At 38.3% G+C, this 16,061-nt stretch overlaps 2 protein-coding genes across 4 annotated transcripts in view; one reads left to right on the top strand and one right to left on the bottom strand.

Annotated features, from left to right (window-relative positions):
* The window catches only part of pan2 (poly(A) specific ribonuclease subunit PAN2), an 18,508-nt gene extending 16,955 nt beyond the window's left edge, over positions 1-1,553 (top strand). Inside the window, exons 25-26 of one of the 2 annotated variants that reach the window (XM_014016229.1) lie at positions 1,016-1,207; positions 1,326-1,553. In XM_014016229.1, the coding sequence (XP_013871683.1) occupies positions 1,016-1,207; positions 1,326-1,360 (227 nt within the window). In that variant the 3' untranslated portion in view covers positions 1,361-1,553. Of the gene's footprint in view, positions 1-1,015; positions 1,288-1,325 lie in introns of those variants that run through there. The other variant, XM_014016228.1, reaches the window with a different exon arrangement.
* Positions 1,554-3,390: 1,837 nt separating this feature from the next.
* The window catches only part of spats2 (spermatogenesis associated serine rich 2), a 31,621-nt gene continuing 18,950 nt past the window's right edge, over positions 3,391-16,061 (bottom strand). For both annotated transcript variants that reach the window (XM_014016227.1, XM_014016226.1), the window contains exons 9-13: positions 13,922-13,980; positions 12,611-12,720; positions 11,879-11,981; positions 6,548-6,693; positions 3,391-6,457 (exon numbers count right to left, since the gene is read on the bottom strand). In XM_014016227.1, coding sequence (XP_013871681.1) covers positions 6,206-6,457; positions 6,548-6,693; positions 11,879-11,981; positions 12,611-12,720; positions 13,922-13,980 — 670 coding nt within the window. In that variant the 3' untranslated portion in view covers positions 3,391-6,205. The remainder of the gene's footprint in view (positions 6,458-6,547; positions 6,694-11,878; positions 11,982-12,610; positions 12,721-13,921; positions 13,981-16,061) is intronic.

Below are 16,061 nucleotides of genomic sequence, written 5' to 3'. Positions count from 1 at the left end.
ATTCAACCACTCAACCACTAGATGTCGCTGAAAACAACAAATCCTACACACTGTGCCTTTAAGTTTTACACAACAGCATAATAAAATATTTCAATGAAACTGTCTTAAAATTAGATAAATAAAACTTSAGACAAGCAGTAACATATAATGAATATACAGTATTACATCTTATTAAACTAAGGTTCAGAAAATCATTTTGTAAATATTAAATAAAAGTCAAATTTTCATTTCACAAGTGGAAAATATTTAAAACGCCTGCAGATCTTCTCAGAAGTGGACGTCCCAACGAATTCATTCCAAGACCAGATCAACTAAGGTCAGCTTATGCTGAGAAATCATGGCGTTAAAGCAGTTTTGGTGAAACACTTAAAATAATGTTATAAGATCACCTGGCAGCCATCTTTGTTGACTTTAGATCAATATCTGTAAAACTGACAGTTCTAACCATTATGTGTTTTCTAATGTCAGTCGGCTGTCATGGCYGATCCGTCTTGAATTGGGTTAATCAGTTATAAATGTAAATCCAGTTATTATTTTTCAGAGTTTAATGAAAATCCATTCAGTGGTCCATGAGATATTTTGCTAACACCTCAAACAAACACAGACAGGTGATCGCCAGTATTTCAGGCCTTTCGATGATGGTAAAAACTCTACAGGCTTCAGTTAGCACATTAAAAGATAAAGTTCACAACAGTACAGTTGGAGAAATACTAAACAAGTTTGGCTCGTTTGGAACGGCTGTCAGAATAGAGGAGATGAAAGTGAAGATATTTGTCCTTAAAGCAACACGYTTAATAAAAAACTAACACTTTCATATCAGCTGCTGAGCACGGTGGCAAACAGGTGACCATTTGGAAAACAATTCAACTTTAAATATATTCTAAAATAAAATTCAAMGATGTTTTTCACAGTAAAAGCTTTTCTTTATTCTCTAACCCACCCTGTTTCAGTTTAATGATCTCTGGTGTTGGGATTGTTCCATCTAGTCCTTGAGTGTCGTCTTTCTTCTATTCAGACCTCAGCATTCAGGGGGAAACCCATGACAGCATAGAGGACGCGCGCACCGCCCTGCAGCTGTACAGGAAGTACCTGGAGCTGAGCCGTGGAGGTGTGAGCGACGATGTGAGGAAGGTCCTGAAGGGGCTCTACGAGAAAGGCCGCCAGCTGGACTGGAAAGTCCCCGATTCCGATACAGGAGAGAGTCAAGGTAGCACGAAAACTCTGCAGCGAGATGGAGGCTGGTGWTAGAACGACATGTGGGAATAAATTTAGAGGACTTCAAAAGAACCAGCCCGAGCCTGAATGTACTTTCCTTCCTCCAACAGGCGCTGCTGGGTTTCCCTCTGTGATGGGGCTGTGAGCTGCTCCCTGACCTCAGATCACTCCACGTTTTCATTCTTCTCATTTTAGACCCATTTGCGTTATGTACAGTGTTGTCAAAAGCACCTCAGCAGGTGTCCTGTACTAGATCAAGTGACAAGTTTAAACCTTTWAGTTTTTTTTATATGAAAAATTAAATGAAGTTTGTATTTTATGAGTTTTTAARCTATGTATTGAATTGTTCGTTGTGTTTTTTTCTGGTCACATCTGAATAAGTGGATCACGAGTGCTGGAAGGATGTTGTGTAAAACCAGGAAGTGAGAAGCAGGATAGATTTCTTACAAATGCACAGAAATCTAAAAAGTCGTCCGCATTCTGTTTTTTCAAGAAGTCTGGGTCCAGGGACCCTAGTTTGAGAACCCCTGGGTTAAAGTATCAKATATAAGTTCAGCTTTAATAATCAACTTTGTCAGCAGGTAAACGGTAATGACTCAGCTGAAGTTAGGGGTTTTCCCCTGATCACTTTACCTCTACAGAGAAGAGCTGGTCTTTGATCCTGACCAAGTAATAAGCATCTTCTATTCATTTGCAGTCATCTCAGAATAAAGGGGGTTCTGTGGAACAAGTATGAACAGTGAACATCTCACCTGTTGTAGATGGCTCTTTAAAACAGCCTCAGATCAGTTTTGACTGGATTGACAACTCAAGCTGTTGATTTATAATGTCCAYTAGCGTTTTAGATTTAGTCGTACCTCACAAATATAAAGAAAAACAAGCATTGTTTTTTTTTTTATAAAAAGTGAAATTGTAAATATCTGAAAACGGGGAAAAAGTCATTAAAAACTAATCTCTGCATAAGAACAGAGTCTCACGAGGTTGAAACAATACCAAAATCCAAAATTTCACAGTGATTTATATAAAACAGGATATTCTGAAAGCAGGGACCCTAAAAGTGCTACAGCTAGTATGCAACGAAACAGAATTTTATGTAGATTACTACAGTATGTAGTATGAAACTGATGGCAGCATAAAGATTCATAAAACTGTTTTTAGTTTTAAAGACAGTGATCCACCTAAAACTCCAGTTCACCCATCATTCAGAAACAAACTCGTTTCTCTACAGCTATTAGTTCATAACTTCAAAAGATCTGAACCATCACTTTAACATCCAAGTGACAGAACCATCAGTAAAAGTCACAAAAATATCTACAAAAATTGAGACWACACACACACACACCGTATTTATTCATATATAATAATTTTTTTAAATTTACTGAATTATAGTATTACCTTAAAAGACCACGCATTAGGTTGGAAATCACATTTGTGGAAAAAGTCAAATTTTAAAAAATAAACTACTGCAAACATTTAAGTGCATAGATTACTCCACGATAACTTAGCTGGTATTTTCACACATTAGAACTAGTTTTCCTTGTGTTGCACCACCACCTGCTGGCTGTTTGTAKTATTGCACTCATTTATTTCCTCTTTTACTATTTATTTTAGGAGGATGATCTTAAGTCTCATTTACATACATTTCATTATTTTTAGCTGATTTCAAACAGACGTGTGTTTTCATGTCATTCAGTATTTTGATCTAACAAGTTATTTTGAAACCCCAGTACTGAATTAACCTCCTGCGTCTCTTGGGTCAAAATTATCCACCCAGAGAAACATAACCGTGTAATATCTACTTGCATGCATGACTGCTGGTTTTAGATGGGCGTGTGTAAATTCAACAACACAGATACACAGCTGGTATTGCAAACAGTTTATTTGTAGTAAATGAAAAGTGTGCCATTGAGTGAGGGGGGGGGGCTGGGCAGTCTGGGACGGTTGATGTCTTTGGTCCATACTCTGGTGGAGAAAATGTCGAGGAGTCAGCGGGACAAGAGAAAAGGCACTTGAGTTTACAGTTTCAGAGTAGTTTAGTGAAGGTGGACACAAAGTATTGGAAGAATGAATAAAGCAGATGTTTGAACTTCCATTATGCCTAGTATGAATATCACATACAAAATGCCCCATGTGAGCACAAAATCATATCGCTACATATATACAGAAAAGAATATGAAGTAAAAAGGTGAAGTGTTGAATTTATCCCCTTTAGATTTTTTTTAAACAGGCAAGGGACAAATAAAAGGCAGTCCTTTTACATGGGATGAGTTCCTATCTTCAGCTAATCTCCCTGGAGTTTGGAACGTGAACCAAAACAATTTGGATGAAGTGAAAACGAAGCATGCAGATGAGATCCCAGCTGACTGAATCCAGAGCAGCCTAAAGGTCATCTGCACGAGACAGATAGGCTGGTTTAACTGGTACACAGTGCAGCCCGCCCTCAGTCACGAGATGAGAAGAGCTCCTTGAGGAAAAAGTTTGGAACAACTTCCATCTACAATATAACCAACCACCATCACTGAACACAACGAGCTGCTGCTGAACCCACCTGCACACACGTCTGAGGCTCAGTTAACACCAAGTACAAAAATGAACATCTGCCGTTTGATGAGACGGACATTTCCAGCCACTGTTTGTTGGATAGCGCAATTTAAACTTTTACACTCTGCTTTAAATGAAAGAGGTGTGGTAATTAACAGGCTTTAGAAGTGATGGTAGGAGGATCCTCTAACATCAGCCAGAGCTTCATTTTGAAACCTGTTCAGGATGGAGCCAACAGAGCTGCTTTAAAGCACAGGTGGAGTTGTCAAAACACGTTTTTATACCATTAAACTCAGCAGCAGCGAGGAGCTCACAGCCTGAAACTAAAAAGGGAGTTATACTCGTCCTGAATCTGCGGTAAAGCAAACAAACAGCTCACAAAAACCTTACGGCACTCCAAAGTCCAACAGGAAAAACCTTTGAGCGTGTTCCCAAATCACTGAACTAACCTTTCAGTCAAGCTTACTCAGCATTTATTTACCCAAACCTGCAAACAAACTTGCAATATTTTCTCCACAAGGTTCACTAATTCAACTACTAGAGTTTTTCTTTAAATTCTCAGATAAGAAAACAAATTCTATCAGAAAGTCCTGAACAGAATGGGAATAATTCTTTGCCCCCCACCCCAAAAAATAAAATAAAATAAAACTCAAAGGAAGATGAAACATGAAGATTATGAAAGAAGCAATAAAGTAACAAGTGGTAGCTCAGTATATGTACATAACTACAATAAAGATAAGAGATTAGGAACTCCAGGGGTCCCTGTCCTTTATAGAAGCCCACTGGAAGAAAACTGATGGAAACAGGCTGTGAGAGGATCAGCTTTGAGGTATTTACTGTCATTTTGTTCTCAAAGATGGACACACAGAGGACACGTCAACCAACAGGAGCCAGAAAAAGCAGAGCAAATCAACAACTCTAAAAAGATTTCAGCAAACTGATCAGATTTTCTTCTGTTTGGACTCAGTGGGTTTATTAAAAAGTGGGGGAGGAGGGATTTAGACCTTGGTCTCACATTTCGAAATCCCATGTTTGCTCCACGAGTACCATCCATTCAAAATGGAGACATCCACGTTTGTAGAAAGGCAAATGTGAAGTCTGCGACTAAAGGCAAGCATGACATTAAAATGTCATGTGTGTGCAGGAAAAAAGTAAAAAGAAACAGCACAGGCAGAAGAAAATCCAGCTGAATAAATGTTCAGGATTATGAAAGCTTGTGTACATCAAAGGATCGCTTTGTCTAAAGAGTTGAACTTTTTTTTATATACAAAAAAAAAAAAAAAAGGTAACGAGCCCTCTCAGTTAGAAAATAACGGACAGCAAGCCAAGAGCAACAGTACAACAACTCCCCTGGACATGTAAGAGGAGACATTACTGCTGCAGGGAAGATGAGAAATAAATAGTTTAATACGTTTGGAAACGTGCGCTGCAGAGTTAGGAGAAAACAGGCCGGTGTTTTTTGGTAAATATGGAGCTACAGAAAGCACATGATTAACTTAGAGTCAAGACTGGAAACAGGACTAATAGGTGGTSTTTTTTATTTATTTTCTTTATTTTTTAAGAAACGTACTTTATTTTACCAAAACCTCAGTCAGTAAGCTTTTTAATTACTGTTCTGAAAGCCAACAAAGCTCATTTCTTTTACCCTTTCTGCTGAGCTAACCTGCTGCTTGATTCAACTTCAGTGTTGATTTATGCTCAACTCTGCGGAAGAAGCACTTCAAACCCCTGTTAAACTACTTTAAGAGAAAACGTTTGTCTAAACACGTCTAAGTCCCGACAAGCTCTTTAGATTTTGTAGCAGCCATACAAAAAGCTCTGCTTTASAGTTTGATATGTCTCATTTTTACCCAACGACGACTGACGACGGTCTGTAGTGTTGATTGCGTGTCTACTACTCCGAGGACAGAAACCCTGTCAATGCTAGAACTACTTTTGCACTTTCACGACGCTTTCCATGGTTAAGGCATTGAAATGGTTCTTGGAGACAAAAAAAAAAACTAACAAACAAAAAAAGAAACAAACATCTGAGCTTCAAATCAGAGAGCTGACAGCGCCACGACAAAAATAGAAGAAAAGTACTAAGAGCTGAACTTCAATAGTGCACGGATTGTTGCAGGTAATTAAGTCAGTCTCTGACAGACTGCTTGACTGTGGAAACTAAAGACAGAAAGTGACAAGAGAAGAGCAGTGAACTCTCTCAGAGGGGGGCTAAAGATAGAAACTCTCACTGTAACCAGAGGACAGAAATGGAAGAAGAAGGGCAATTACAGAACAGTGAGAGCTTTCAAGTCTGAAGGATGAATGGACCGATGCAGARAGGCGGCACTACAGCTCAACTGACTGAAATATGTAAACTTGTATACTATTCTTCATTGGAAGGAGTTAGGGAGGGGGAGGGGGCAGGAGGAGGGGAGAGGGGGTCTGACTGAGCCAAAGATTTCTGATGTCAAGGGTAGTGTGTTCGAGGRAGCCTTTGAGGCAGCCCGTTGTGAGCAGGCTGGTCTTGGTGGTGGGAGGGCGTGGAGGAGTGGGAGGGGCCTCTGGAGCTGTTGGAGTGTTGCGATGTGGGCCCCCCGTCACTCTGATGGCGATGGCTCCCACGGCCAGCGTTCCTGTCATGATGGGAGCTGCCGTTATACCGCTGGCCTCCCGAGTGATACCCCGGTCCCTGGAAAGTGCGCCTGTTGCCCTGGAAAATCTAAGGGAGGAATGAAAAAAGCCAGTCAGTCGGGTAAATGAACAGGTTCGGGAGACGCAGGTTTGGACAACAGATGCTTTTCCAGCTGACCTGTTTGGCCGGGGGAGGACGGGTTTCAGTGGGGGCACTTGGGATCTGGGTGGGAGGAGGGGTCTCCTGCAGGCCGGGGCTGGCGATAGAGGATGACGTGGAGCTACAACGGGAACGATTTGAGTAGCCAGTGCGTGGGTGGTACACTGTAAAATAAAACAAGGAGAGTTACAAACTGCACAACTGACTTTCACATTTGGTTCTTGAAACGTTTGAGCATTTAGTGACCACGGGTCTAAAGTAACTTTATAAACTATCAATAATAAAAAAAACACATCACTTTATTTTTCTCTTTGAAAGAACTGTTCACTTCAGTAAAACTCAAAAACAGAAACAAACTCTATGAATACATTTTGTGTGTTTTACACAACTCACCAGCAGCCTGTTGAACAAAACCAGATTATTCTGGTTATTAAGCATGACCAAGACCTTACTAAGCTCTACCATATCACCAGTTATCAAACCCAAAAGGCCAACACATATTTTCTTGAATATAACATATTGTAGCATATTGTGTGAATATTGTAGCAACAAGATAAGAGACAGGAAGACCAGGGTTCTAAACTTTGGTACAAAAGAAACGTTGAGCAGAACATCTGTGTGTGACCTCAGACTGAGAGCTCATTTGAACAAAGTTGATCATCGAGACACAATGCTAGTCTTATCAGCACTGTGACCTCACAGTGAACAGATATGAAGTTTACAGGACGGTTCTGTTCCCATCAGTATCTCCTCAGTGAGTTWCTTTTTTTWATAATGCATATGTGAAAACTGAATCTGGACATACACATCTCTAACAGATCAAAACAAAAAACATTGTTATAACAGACTAAAAGAAGCAAATAAAGTGATTTGATTAAAACCAGATTAGGATTGGTTTTTATTCTATTAAAGCAGGGTTCAGCAAGGGCCACTGTTTGGTCCCTCTTCAGTTCCTATTTCACTTTTGACCACAATCACACAGGAGTGCACAGTCTTCAGGTACATAATTACAAAAAGGAAAAAAGATGGTTTTAATAATTTTGCTGGGAATAAAATTTCTGACAGAATAATACTTGGAAACAAACTTATTCATTAGTTTATGCTAATTTGTTAGAAATTCATTAATCCAGCTTCCAACCAAACAGAGKAAACATTTACAGTATTAAATCATCTGAAAATTTAACATTTTTTAACCCATTAAAGCATATTTAAATTGCTGAAGGGAAATAAATTACAGTTTAGCATACATCTGACAAATAAAAATATTATGCWACACTGAMATRAGCTTTTTACAAAACCATGGCAGTATACATAAAGTTTGCCTTTGATACAAACATAATGGAAGTTAAAATAAATGAAAATTTGAAAAGAATAAATCTTTCAAGAACTCCGTTAAATACCCAACAAACTGTTCAAAATGTTATGACTGCTTTATTAAAATGCAAGTCTAAGCTTTATTATATCAAAGTACAATTTGTGGCTCTGAATGATTCTATTGGTGCATTAAAATGGCTTCTGATTGTAAAGTTTGAAGAACCTTGTATCGGGGTGGAGCAGATGTGCTCGAGAGGCGACAAACACTATTCTAAAAGCAAATAAAAATTGACTTGCACTGAAGTCATGCTGACTCTGTGTCATCATCAAGGGTCTTTTTGCCACAAAGTCAGCATGACTTCGTGGCAAAAAGACCCCGATAATGACAGACTGGATGAGTGGTTTGAAAATAGAAAAACAGAAGTGATWTCAGGAGGAGGTGTTGTGAAATCAACTGCCCAGATCCAGTTCTGAGAAATAAACTGAATGGATCACTGCTACTCTTGAAGGCTATTTCTAATTCAGGATAAGAAAAGAATAAAACWGCTACTTCACAATATTTCAGCAAACTAGAGACTATAGTGTATTAAGAGTCTCAATTATATTAACTAATGTTTTGATGGAGGGAACTCATTGTTGACCAAAGTTTCATGTTTGTCAACCTCAGATAACGTTAACGTTTTCCTGTATAAAACTCTGAAAAAAAGAGACTTCACTTTAAAGCATTTTTTAAATAGTTAGGCGTGTCCTTGACCTGTTTTGTGTCACAAATGTGCTAACAAAGTTCAGCAATGGCTGCAGAGTGAATTAGACAATATAATTGCATCTGTGCACCAAACACCAGCAAAACAAACTGTTTAGGACAACCCTGTCCATTTATAACCTGAATACTCACTCAAGTTCTCTTTAAGCTAAACTCACAGATGCTTTAGTGAGATAACTTCAGGTTCAGACCGGGTTACAAAACTGGTTTACATTTAATGTGGTAAATGATGCTGAAAAAAACCTAACCTAGCCTAAACCAGATATGGTCTGGAGCAGGTTAGGTTTCTGGGTTGTGGATCACAAGTCCACATACATGCCAACCAATCAGTGTGTGCAWCTGAGAGTCTGAGTTCCATCGCTCTGTTTGACGGAAACATCTTCACATTAAGGACACTGCCCGTCTGTCCATTCAAGATCATTTTACCAACAATCTCAGAAAATATTTGAAAGCTTTATTAAAAAAAGAAATTGTTGCATCCAATTTAATGTTTTTAATGCAGCATTATAGAGACTAACTGACAAATCATTTCTTGAAAATAAGCCCCAATGAGTTTCTAAAATAAAATACAATAAAATAAAAACAGAATAAGAATAATACTTATTTGCAGCTTCATGACTGTGGAAGTTTCTGACACAACTCGTCCTGTTTTACATAACAAGGACAGATCCGGAGTCAGATATTAGACCCGGTCTTAAAARGGATCCCCCAATTAGTTGTAACATTTGATAAACATATATTTTAACTGTAAAATAAAGACTGTAAAAATACTGTAGGCTGTTTAGTTTTCGGGGCCATTTTATTTACATGCAAAGCATTCTGGGTAAATGATGACGCGGATAGGTCCTCAGTGCGAGGCTGCTARCGAGCTATATCCACCCTGAAGTTTAATCTTGGACAATATCTGACGATCGACTCTTTTAAATGAAACCAGAGAGCGTTGACAGAGAGGAGAAGGTAGAAATGACTCAGCCTGTAACTGAAAATATRGATGGAGGACAACAGAGCTGCTTCATGGAAGAAGAACCTCAGCTTAGCCTGTTAGCTTTAGCCCCGACGCTATCACCATACATATGTATTAGCTCAGCGCTACACATTCTCCTCTCGTCACTGAGGTCCTCCATCCACATGACAGAGGGGAACACAAAAATGACTCAGCCTGTAACTGAAAATATGGATGGAGGACCTCAGTTTAGCTTGTTAGTTTGTCTGGCTAGTGCTGAGCTAATACATATAAGGCAATATAGCATCGGCGCTATATACCACACACTCATACAATAACTTTAATGTAATAGATATCTGCGTCCATTTGGTGTTGTGTTTGGAATCACCTGCTTCGTTTTAARGTGGTAAAACAAATTGCTTGTATTTATTCCTTTCTAAACACTTTGCAGATTACTTTTTCTGCCCTCCACACGTTTAATYTGTGCGCGCTCCGGCAGGGTGACMATCATSCTGTTTATGCTTTTTTTCTTTTTTTGAAAGACAGTCTGACCGTCAGCCTTTCCCACAGCRTTTCCCCRCTGTACAAGGAGACAGTATTGCGCTATGACCGCAGGAGAAACGAGGTCCAGACTCAGAGCTTTTCTGCGTCCCACCTGAGCACTGACTGTYGCCTCGCGGCGCGCTCCTCCCGCTGCAGGCAGTGTGGTCGTTCGGCAACCGACCGGAGGACGCGCCATCACGTAAACAGTTCGGCGTTCATTTTCACASACCCGAACCAGGTCCGGATAAGTTATGCCCCCCCGCTTCATTTGCACTCTCAGCCTCGCTGTGTTCACCATGTGCCGCGGCGCGCTCTCCTCCCGCTGCAGGCGCGCCGTCACGTAAACATGTAAACAGTGGTCCGGATGAGTTATGTTTTTTTTTCCCCCTCCTCATTTGCGCTCTCAGCCACGCTGCTTCCCGCTTCCTCTGTTTTGACTTCAGCCGGTTAAGTCATCAAAAAGAATTGCGCGGTTGGCCGGTAGACTACAGATCTTTATCATAGGACAAATTTATATTGTTTCTACCGTATATCGTTTATATCGCGCATTCCTACTAATCAGGGATCCCTTTAAAGGGATCCACGATTTGTTGTAACATTAAACTTTATTTGATAAACATATAGTTAAAGCAGCTGACAGCTTACCATCGAATGAAATGAATGAATGAAGGTCAATAGAGCAAAAATTGTGAAAGACGCCCTCATCATCATCATCATCATCATCAATGAGTCAAACAATTACAACACACTACAGAATAATTAGGAAATAACTTTTCACAAAAAAAGAACAAAACTAAGACACAGAAAGATACTTTTCTAAAGCATTGAATGTACTGTTAAACTGAAACAGACCTGATTATTATTACGTTTGTTTGTTTAAATGTGACATTTCTGAAATTTTCCATTTATAGATCATTAAAATTGTTTTTCAACAAAATAACAAGACATGTTTTAGCTGAAAAACTATATTTAATTATAAAACATCGAATTCAGAAAGAATATAAATACTATTTTGTGAAAAAAAGATTGAAGTTTGTAATACAAAGTAGTAGTCTTACCCCATGGTAAAAGAAAAATAAGTTTCTGTACTCTCAAAGTGTTGACATGCCTTAAAACAAACAGTTTATAGTTCATCATACAGTGAACCCTGAGTCACAAAAAACACTCAGTTGTTTCTCCATAATTCTCCTTTGTGGGTGAAACTGCTTACTGAGACTCCAAAAAGTATTAAGAAAAACTATTTATCTCTATTTCATAGATGTTGCTTTTGGTTAAAAAAAAAGTATATTTGTCTGTTTATAACCACCATATTAAAATGTCACTAATAAACAATTTCATTTTATTGTTGCATTTATGAAACAAAATTTTGATTGAACTGTAAAACATTTTAAAAAAAAATTGGAATTTCTGTTTTAAACGGTGTAATGTTTATGAATATAAAAAGTATGCTGCTGGATTGCCATAATGCAGGGAGAAAAGTTGTATTCATTAAAAATATCCAAAAGATTATTTTGTTAAATGCAAATAAAATCAAAAGTACCTATTTAACTTTTTACTGTCTGAAATGAGAATTTATATCTTCTTTTATTTAATGACTGGTGTGTACTCTGGTATAACAAGACTATCATTAATGAAACTACTTTAGGCCTTGTGTAACTAAATTATTGTGACATAATTTCAGATTTTGAGATTAATGAAAGAAGTATTTTGTCATTATGAAGAATCATAGCAAGCGTTAAATAATCGTTACAAATGAGACGAAAGAGAAATGAACTGGATGCAGTACCTGATCCAAACCCAGAGATGCTCGTTTTCAGAGGTTCGATGTCAAATGTAAACCTGACTGCTTTCCCAAGGTCYTCGTCATATTTACGTTCACTAACAAAGTGCTGCAAAAGGAAAAACAGACATTCAATTTTTGTGCACTTCAAAACACAACAAATAAGGTACAACTCGATGCCAAAGCATCGTCTGGTCGCCTCCGCCTGTCCTAGACTCATCTGCATTTAAAGCACTGGGCATGCAGTTACCTCTTGACCTCTATTTTTGGACTTTAATATTGTAAGAAGTAGGTAGCTGTATCAACAATGTGTAAACGTGTCTTCCTCTTTGATATTTACTATATCATTCATTTCAGTGACCAACCTCTTATGTGTACCTTCCAAAATAAGAGGATTGAAGCCACAAAGAACACTTTACCTGACCTTCAGCTTTGACCTTTGACCCCAAAATGTTTTCAGACCTCCGTTGGGCCAAGAACAATTATCATGTTAATTTAGCCTGAAATCAAAAGCTCTGTTCAGGAGCTACAGTGCACACAAGACAGTGTGACAGACAACCAAAGAACAGTACTGTAYGTCTCCTCAGGCGGAGGCTGAACAAATGTGGCTCTTCATCTTTTAACAAACCTAAAAAAATGAGGAAGCTTTTTTGACAAAAGAAAAAAAGTTTTTCCCTAATTTATTCAATTAGAGCCTAAAGCTATGGAGACACACCAGCGGTGGTTTTTCAGAGGTACCTTAATGTCTGCACGTAGTTCTGCCAGCTGCTCCTCCGACATGGATGCAGATCGGTCCGTCAGCCGTCTGAGCTCCTCCGCTTTCTTCTGCCGGGCATCCAGATTCATCACTGAAACACAGCAGCTCAGTCAGACACCTAAAGCAATAAAACCATCAACTCCGTATTTAAGCACAGCAGATTTTATTTTGGCAGAACCCAGCATGTAGGTAAATGTCTTCATGTGCTGCATCTTCAACAGGTCTAAGGTCAAACCCCTCTGGACTGTAGCAGATGAATTTCTAAACTAACTGAAGTGTTGAATGTGTGGTTTTTTTTTAGAACTTTGGAAGAAAAAACCCTGAAATTTTAGTATTTTACAAAATTTTCCAGAATAAATCCTGAGAACTTTGTAAAAGGCCCAAAGTCATCATTCAGTGTTAAGGTGGCCTTCTTTAGATCTCTTTTTTTTGGTCCAGTGACTTAAACAGACCATAAACATCCCATGAGAACTGCAAGAGATGTTATAATCCAAACCACTGAGACTTCACAATGTGCTCATTTTGCACAAATCTTTACATCAATAGTTTACCGTTTCTTCACATGGGGATAAATACGGCTAATAGAGGAACCAGCACTGCTACAAACCAAAACTATTTAAAAAGAAAAAAGAGAAATAAAGAGCGTGTTGCTGTTTTTGGCAATACCCATRCATAGTATCTTAGTTCTACAGACAGGACGATGATCATAATCTGGTTTTTACAAACAAAAATGTTTGTGTTTTCTTCTTATGGAGAAAAATGTCATAAAATAACTGTTACTTAAAATGAAGAGGAATAAAAGGGCACATTTTGAAGAAACGCTGCTTTTGTAGTGTAATGTCGAAGAAGTACTAGAATTTCTTTGCTTTACTCTCGACTGGCCACACACCTCGCACAAAGACAGCATTGAAGCTCCCTCGACACCCGACACTATTCAGTTTTTCCAGGGCTTGAACACACAACACTCCACACAGAGGACAGAATAAGAGAAACTGACCTACTTATACAAATATGGAGTCCTGCTCTGTCATCTTACAAACACACACAAACAGGTACACAAACACATGGAGTATGCTCTAGGTATCTCAGCACCCTAAGGGCACCACTGCACTTGTGAGGAAACTGGGATTTGTTGTTCCATAACAAACTCTTTTGGTTCCTCTGGGGCTGATTTAGGTCAGATTCTTCAGGTCTTTGAGTCAGGCGATCATATTATGGAAGAATAATAGCAGCTCTACTGGTAAGTGCAGGGAGAGTTTAGTATATTTACACTGGAGAAAGGAAGTACTTACTGGACTCAGCTTTCACTTTGTCCATCTCTGCCAACAGAGTCACTTCTCTGTCCATTAAGCTGGAAAYAAAGAAGAAATGTGTCGATTCACTTTTCTCAATGTGATTCCTGACTTTGAAACAACTTTTCACACAGCACTGGTGGTAATGACAACTACAATGCTGTCAATAAATGACAATGCAGAACAAAAAAAAATTAAAATAAAATTTTAAGAAAGAGACAAATCCAAATATTAATGTCATTATCAAATATTATACATATTTAATCATACATTTTTTAAAGTACATTTTTATGTATGTGCACATTTAGCTGCTACAAAATAAAATATGAGGACAAAAATAAAAACAACAAGAAGGAAGTTCTGAATTATTTCTCATTCTTATGGAGTACAGGATGCCCAGTAGCGGTTGATTGCTAAGTCAAGTTTTCACTGCAAAGCTTGTCAAAATAAATTTGCACATCAACAACAAAAAAAAACCTCATATTTTCAAAATAATCAAACATTTGATTGAAAGCTACATTTGATAAGAAACTTGTGTTTTATTTTTTCAGGAACTAATCTTCTTGTTTTATGGACGTTGACAAGCGGTTATGAGTGTTGCACTTTTACTCTTTCAGTGTCGAGATACAAAATAGTTGGCTGGGAAGTAAGTGGTCCAAAGTGGCCAAAGAAGTTATTTTCAGGAGAACTCGCACAAAACATTTTGGGCCATCAGGKAATGTGCTGCACACTAAGGTGAGCTAATTTTTCTGTTCAGTACAACATTATTAAGTAAAGACCTCAGCATCTTTAGAACAAGAAAAACAAAAAGGCGGCCTAAACTTTTGTTAAATATACACCTGACATCTCATTCCTGAGCAAAGAGTTGCAAAAGCAAGGTGGTCTTTTTTTAATGTAAAGAAAACATTCGTGTTATCTAAATAAAAAAATCCACACTTAACACAAACTTCAACAATTTAAGACTTGCAATAACAAAATTAAATAAATAAAATAAATAAATAAATAAATACGTAAATAAAATTCTCAACCTTCTAATTTTTTTTACCAACCTTAAAGCAGTACACCTTGTGTTGTTAAATTTTTTTATTATACTGACAATTTTTTTAACCCACACACTGTTTATCAGCATGAACTTAACTGAATAAATGCAACCTGAAATAACATAGAAATTTGGTTTCTTTTTTGTATTTAAAGTGCAGTAAACTGTTTAAACTGTGCCTGAAGTGTATTAGCTTTATATTTCTGTGCAAATGGACATTTTCGTGTAATTTTGTTTAATTCTGCAATATTCTGTCTGAAACCATCTTGGTGCTGCCCTCTACGGGTTGAATGGTGGCTACTGCAGTTTAATTTTCCTATTGGTTAAAAAGGTACACGCTTACGTCACAGCTCACGGTTCTGGTATGAACGTTTATTACTGCTTTGAACATTAGCTCATGTTAGCAACAATGCTGCTAGCATCACTTTAACACTCAAACTGGACCCATTCTGTCCTTCATTGCCTCGCCAGTACCGGCTTCATGAATCGCTGAGTCAGCGCCTTGAGCCAGTGGCTCGATCCGATGAGGTTCAGACCTGCTGGGCTCCAGGTCTCCCTCAACCTCTGGTGAGGAGGAGAATTTAAATAATCTTCCACTGTGGCTAAACTACCTGCTGGTTACTCTGTGTTTAGTGATGTTTTTGTGATTCCATATTTTTTTAACCATGAAATTTCTGGTCAGCAACATTTTCATTATTTCGTCTGTAATAAATCTGTTTGTTGATGTTTAATCTTGCCGGGTCTTTACTATCAGTTTATCATTACTGAGCCACACTTCAGACTCATGTAATGGCTAAAGTGCTTATGTGGTACATGCAGTACTGGATTATTCTACACTTACAGCAGAAAACTTAAAACAAAGTTGGTGATTTCTGAAACCTTTATTTGATTTGTGAAACTTCAATCAAGGCTGTTTTCAGCACATTTTTATGCATCTGGACCACATTAGACCTATTTTCAGAAATGCTAGCTTGTCAAACTAAGCTGACCACGCCTCGTCGCCATCCCCACACTTGGCCGCCCACCTCGTTGTCTCTTGGCTCCGCCCACTTTGTTGGAATTTTTCAAATTCTGCCTGGGGTTGGGGGGTTATGATTTCAC

Source organism: Austrofundulus limnaeus, unplaced genomic scaffold, assembly GCF_001266775.1.
Source record: "Austrofundulus limnaeus strain Quisiro unplaced genomic scaffold, Austrofundulus_limnaeus-1.0 Scaffold141, whole genome shotgun sequence".
Classification (NCBI taxonomy): Eukaryota; Metazoa; Chordata; class Actinopteri; order Cyprinodontiformes; family Rivulidae; genus Austrofundulus; species Austrofundulus limnaeus.
Note: the sequence above shows the minus strand (reverse complement) of the source record. Positions and strands in the feature narration are given on the sequence as shown.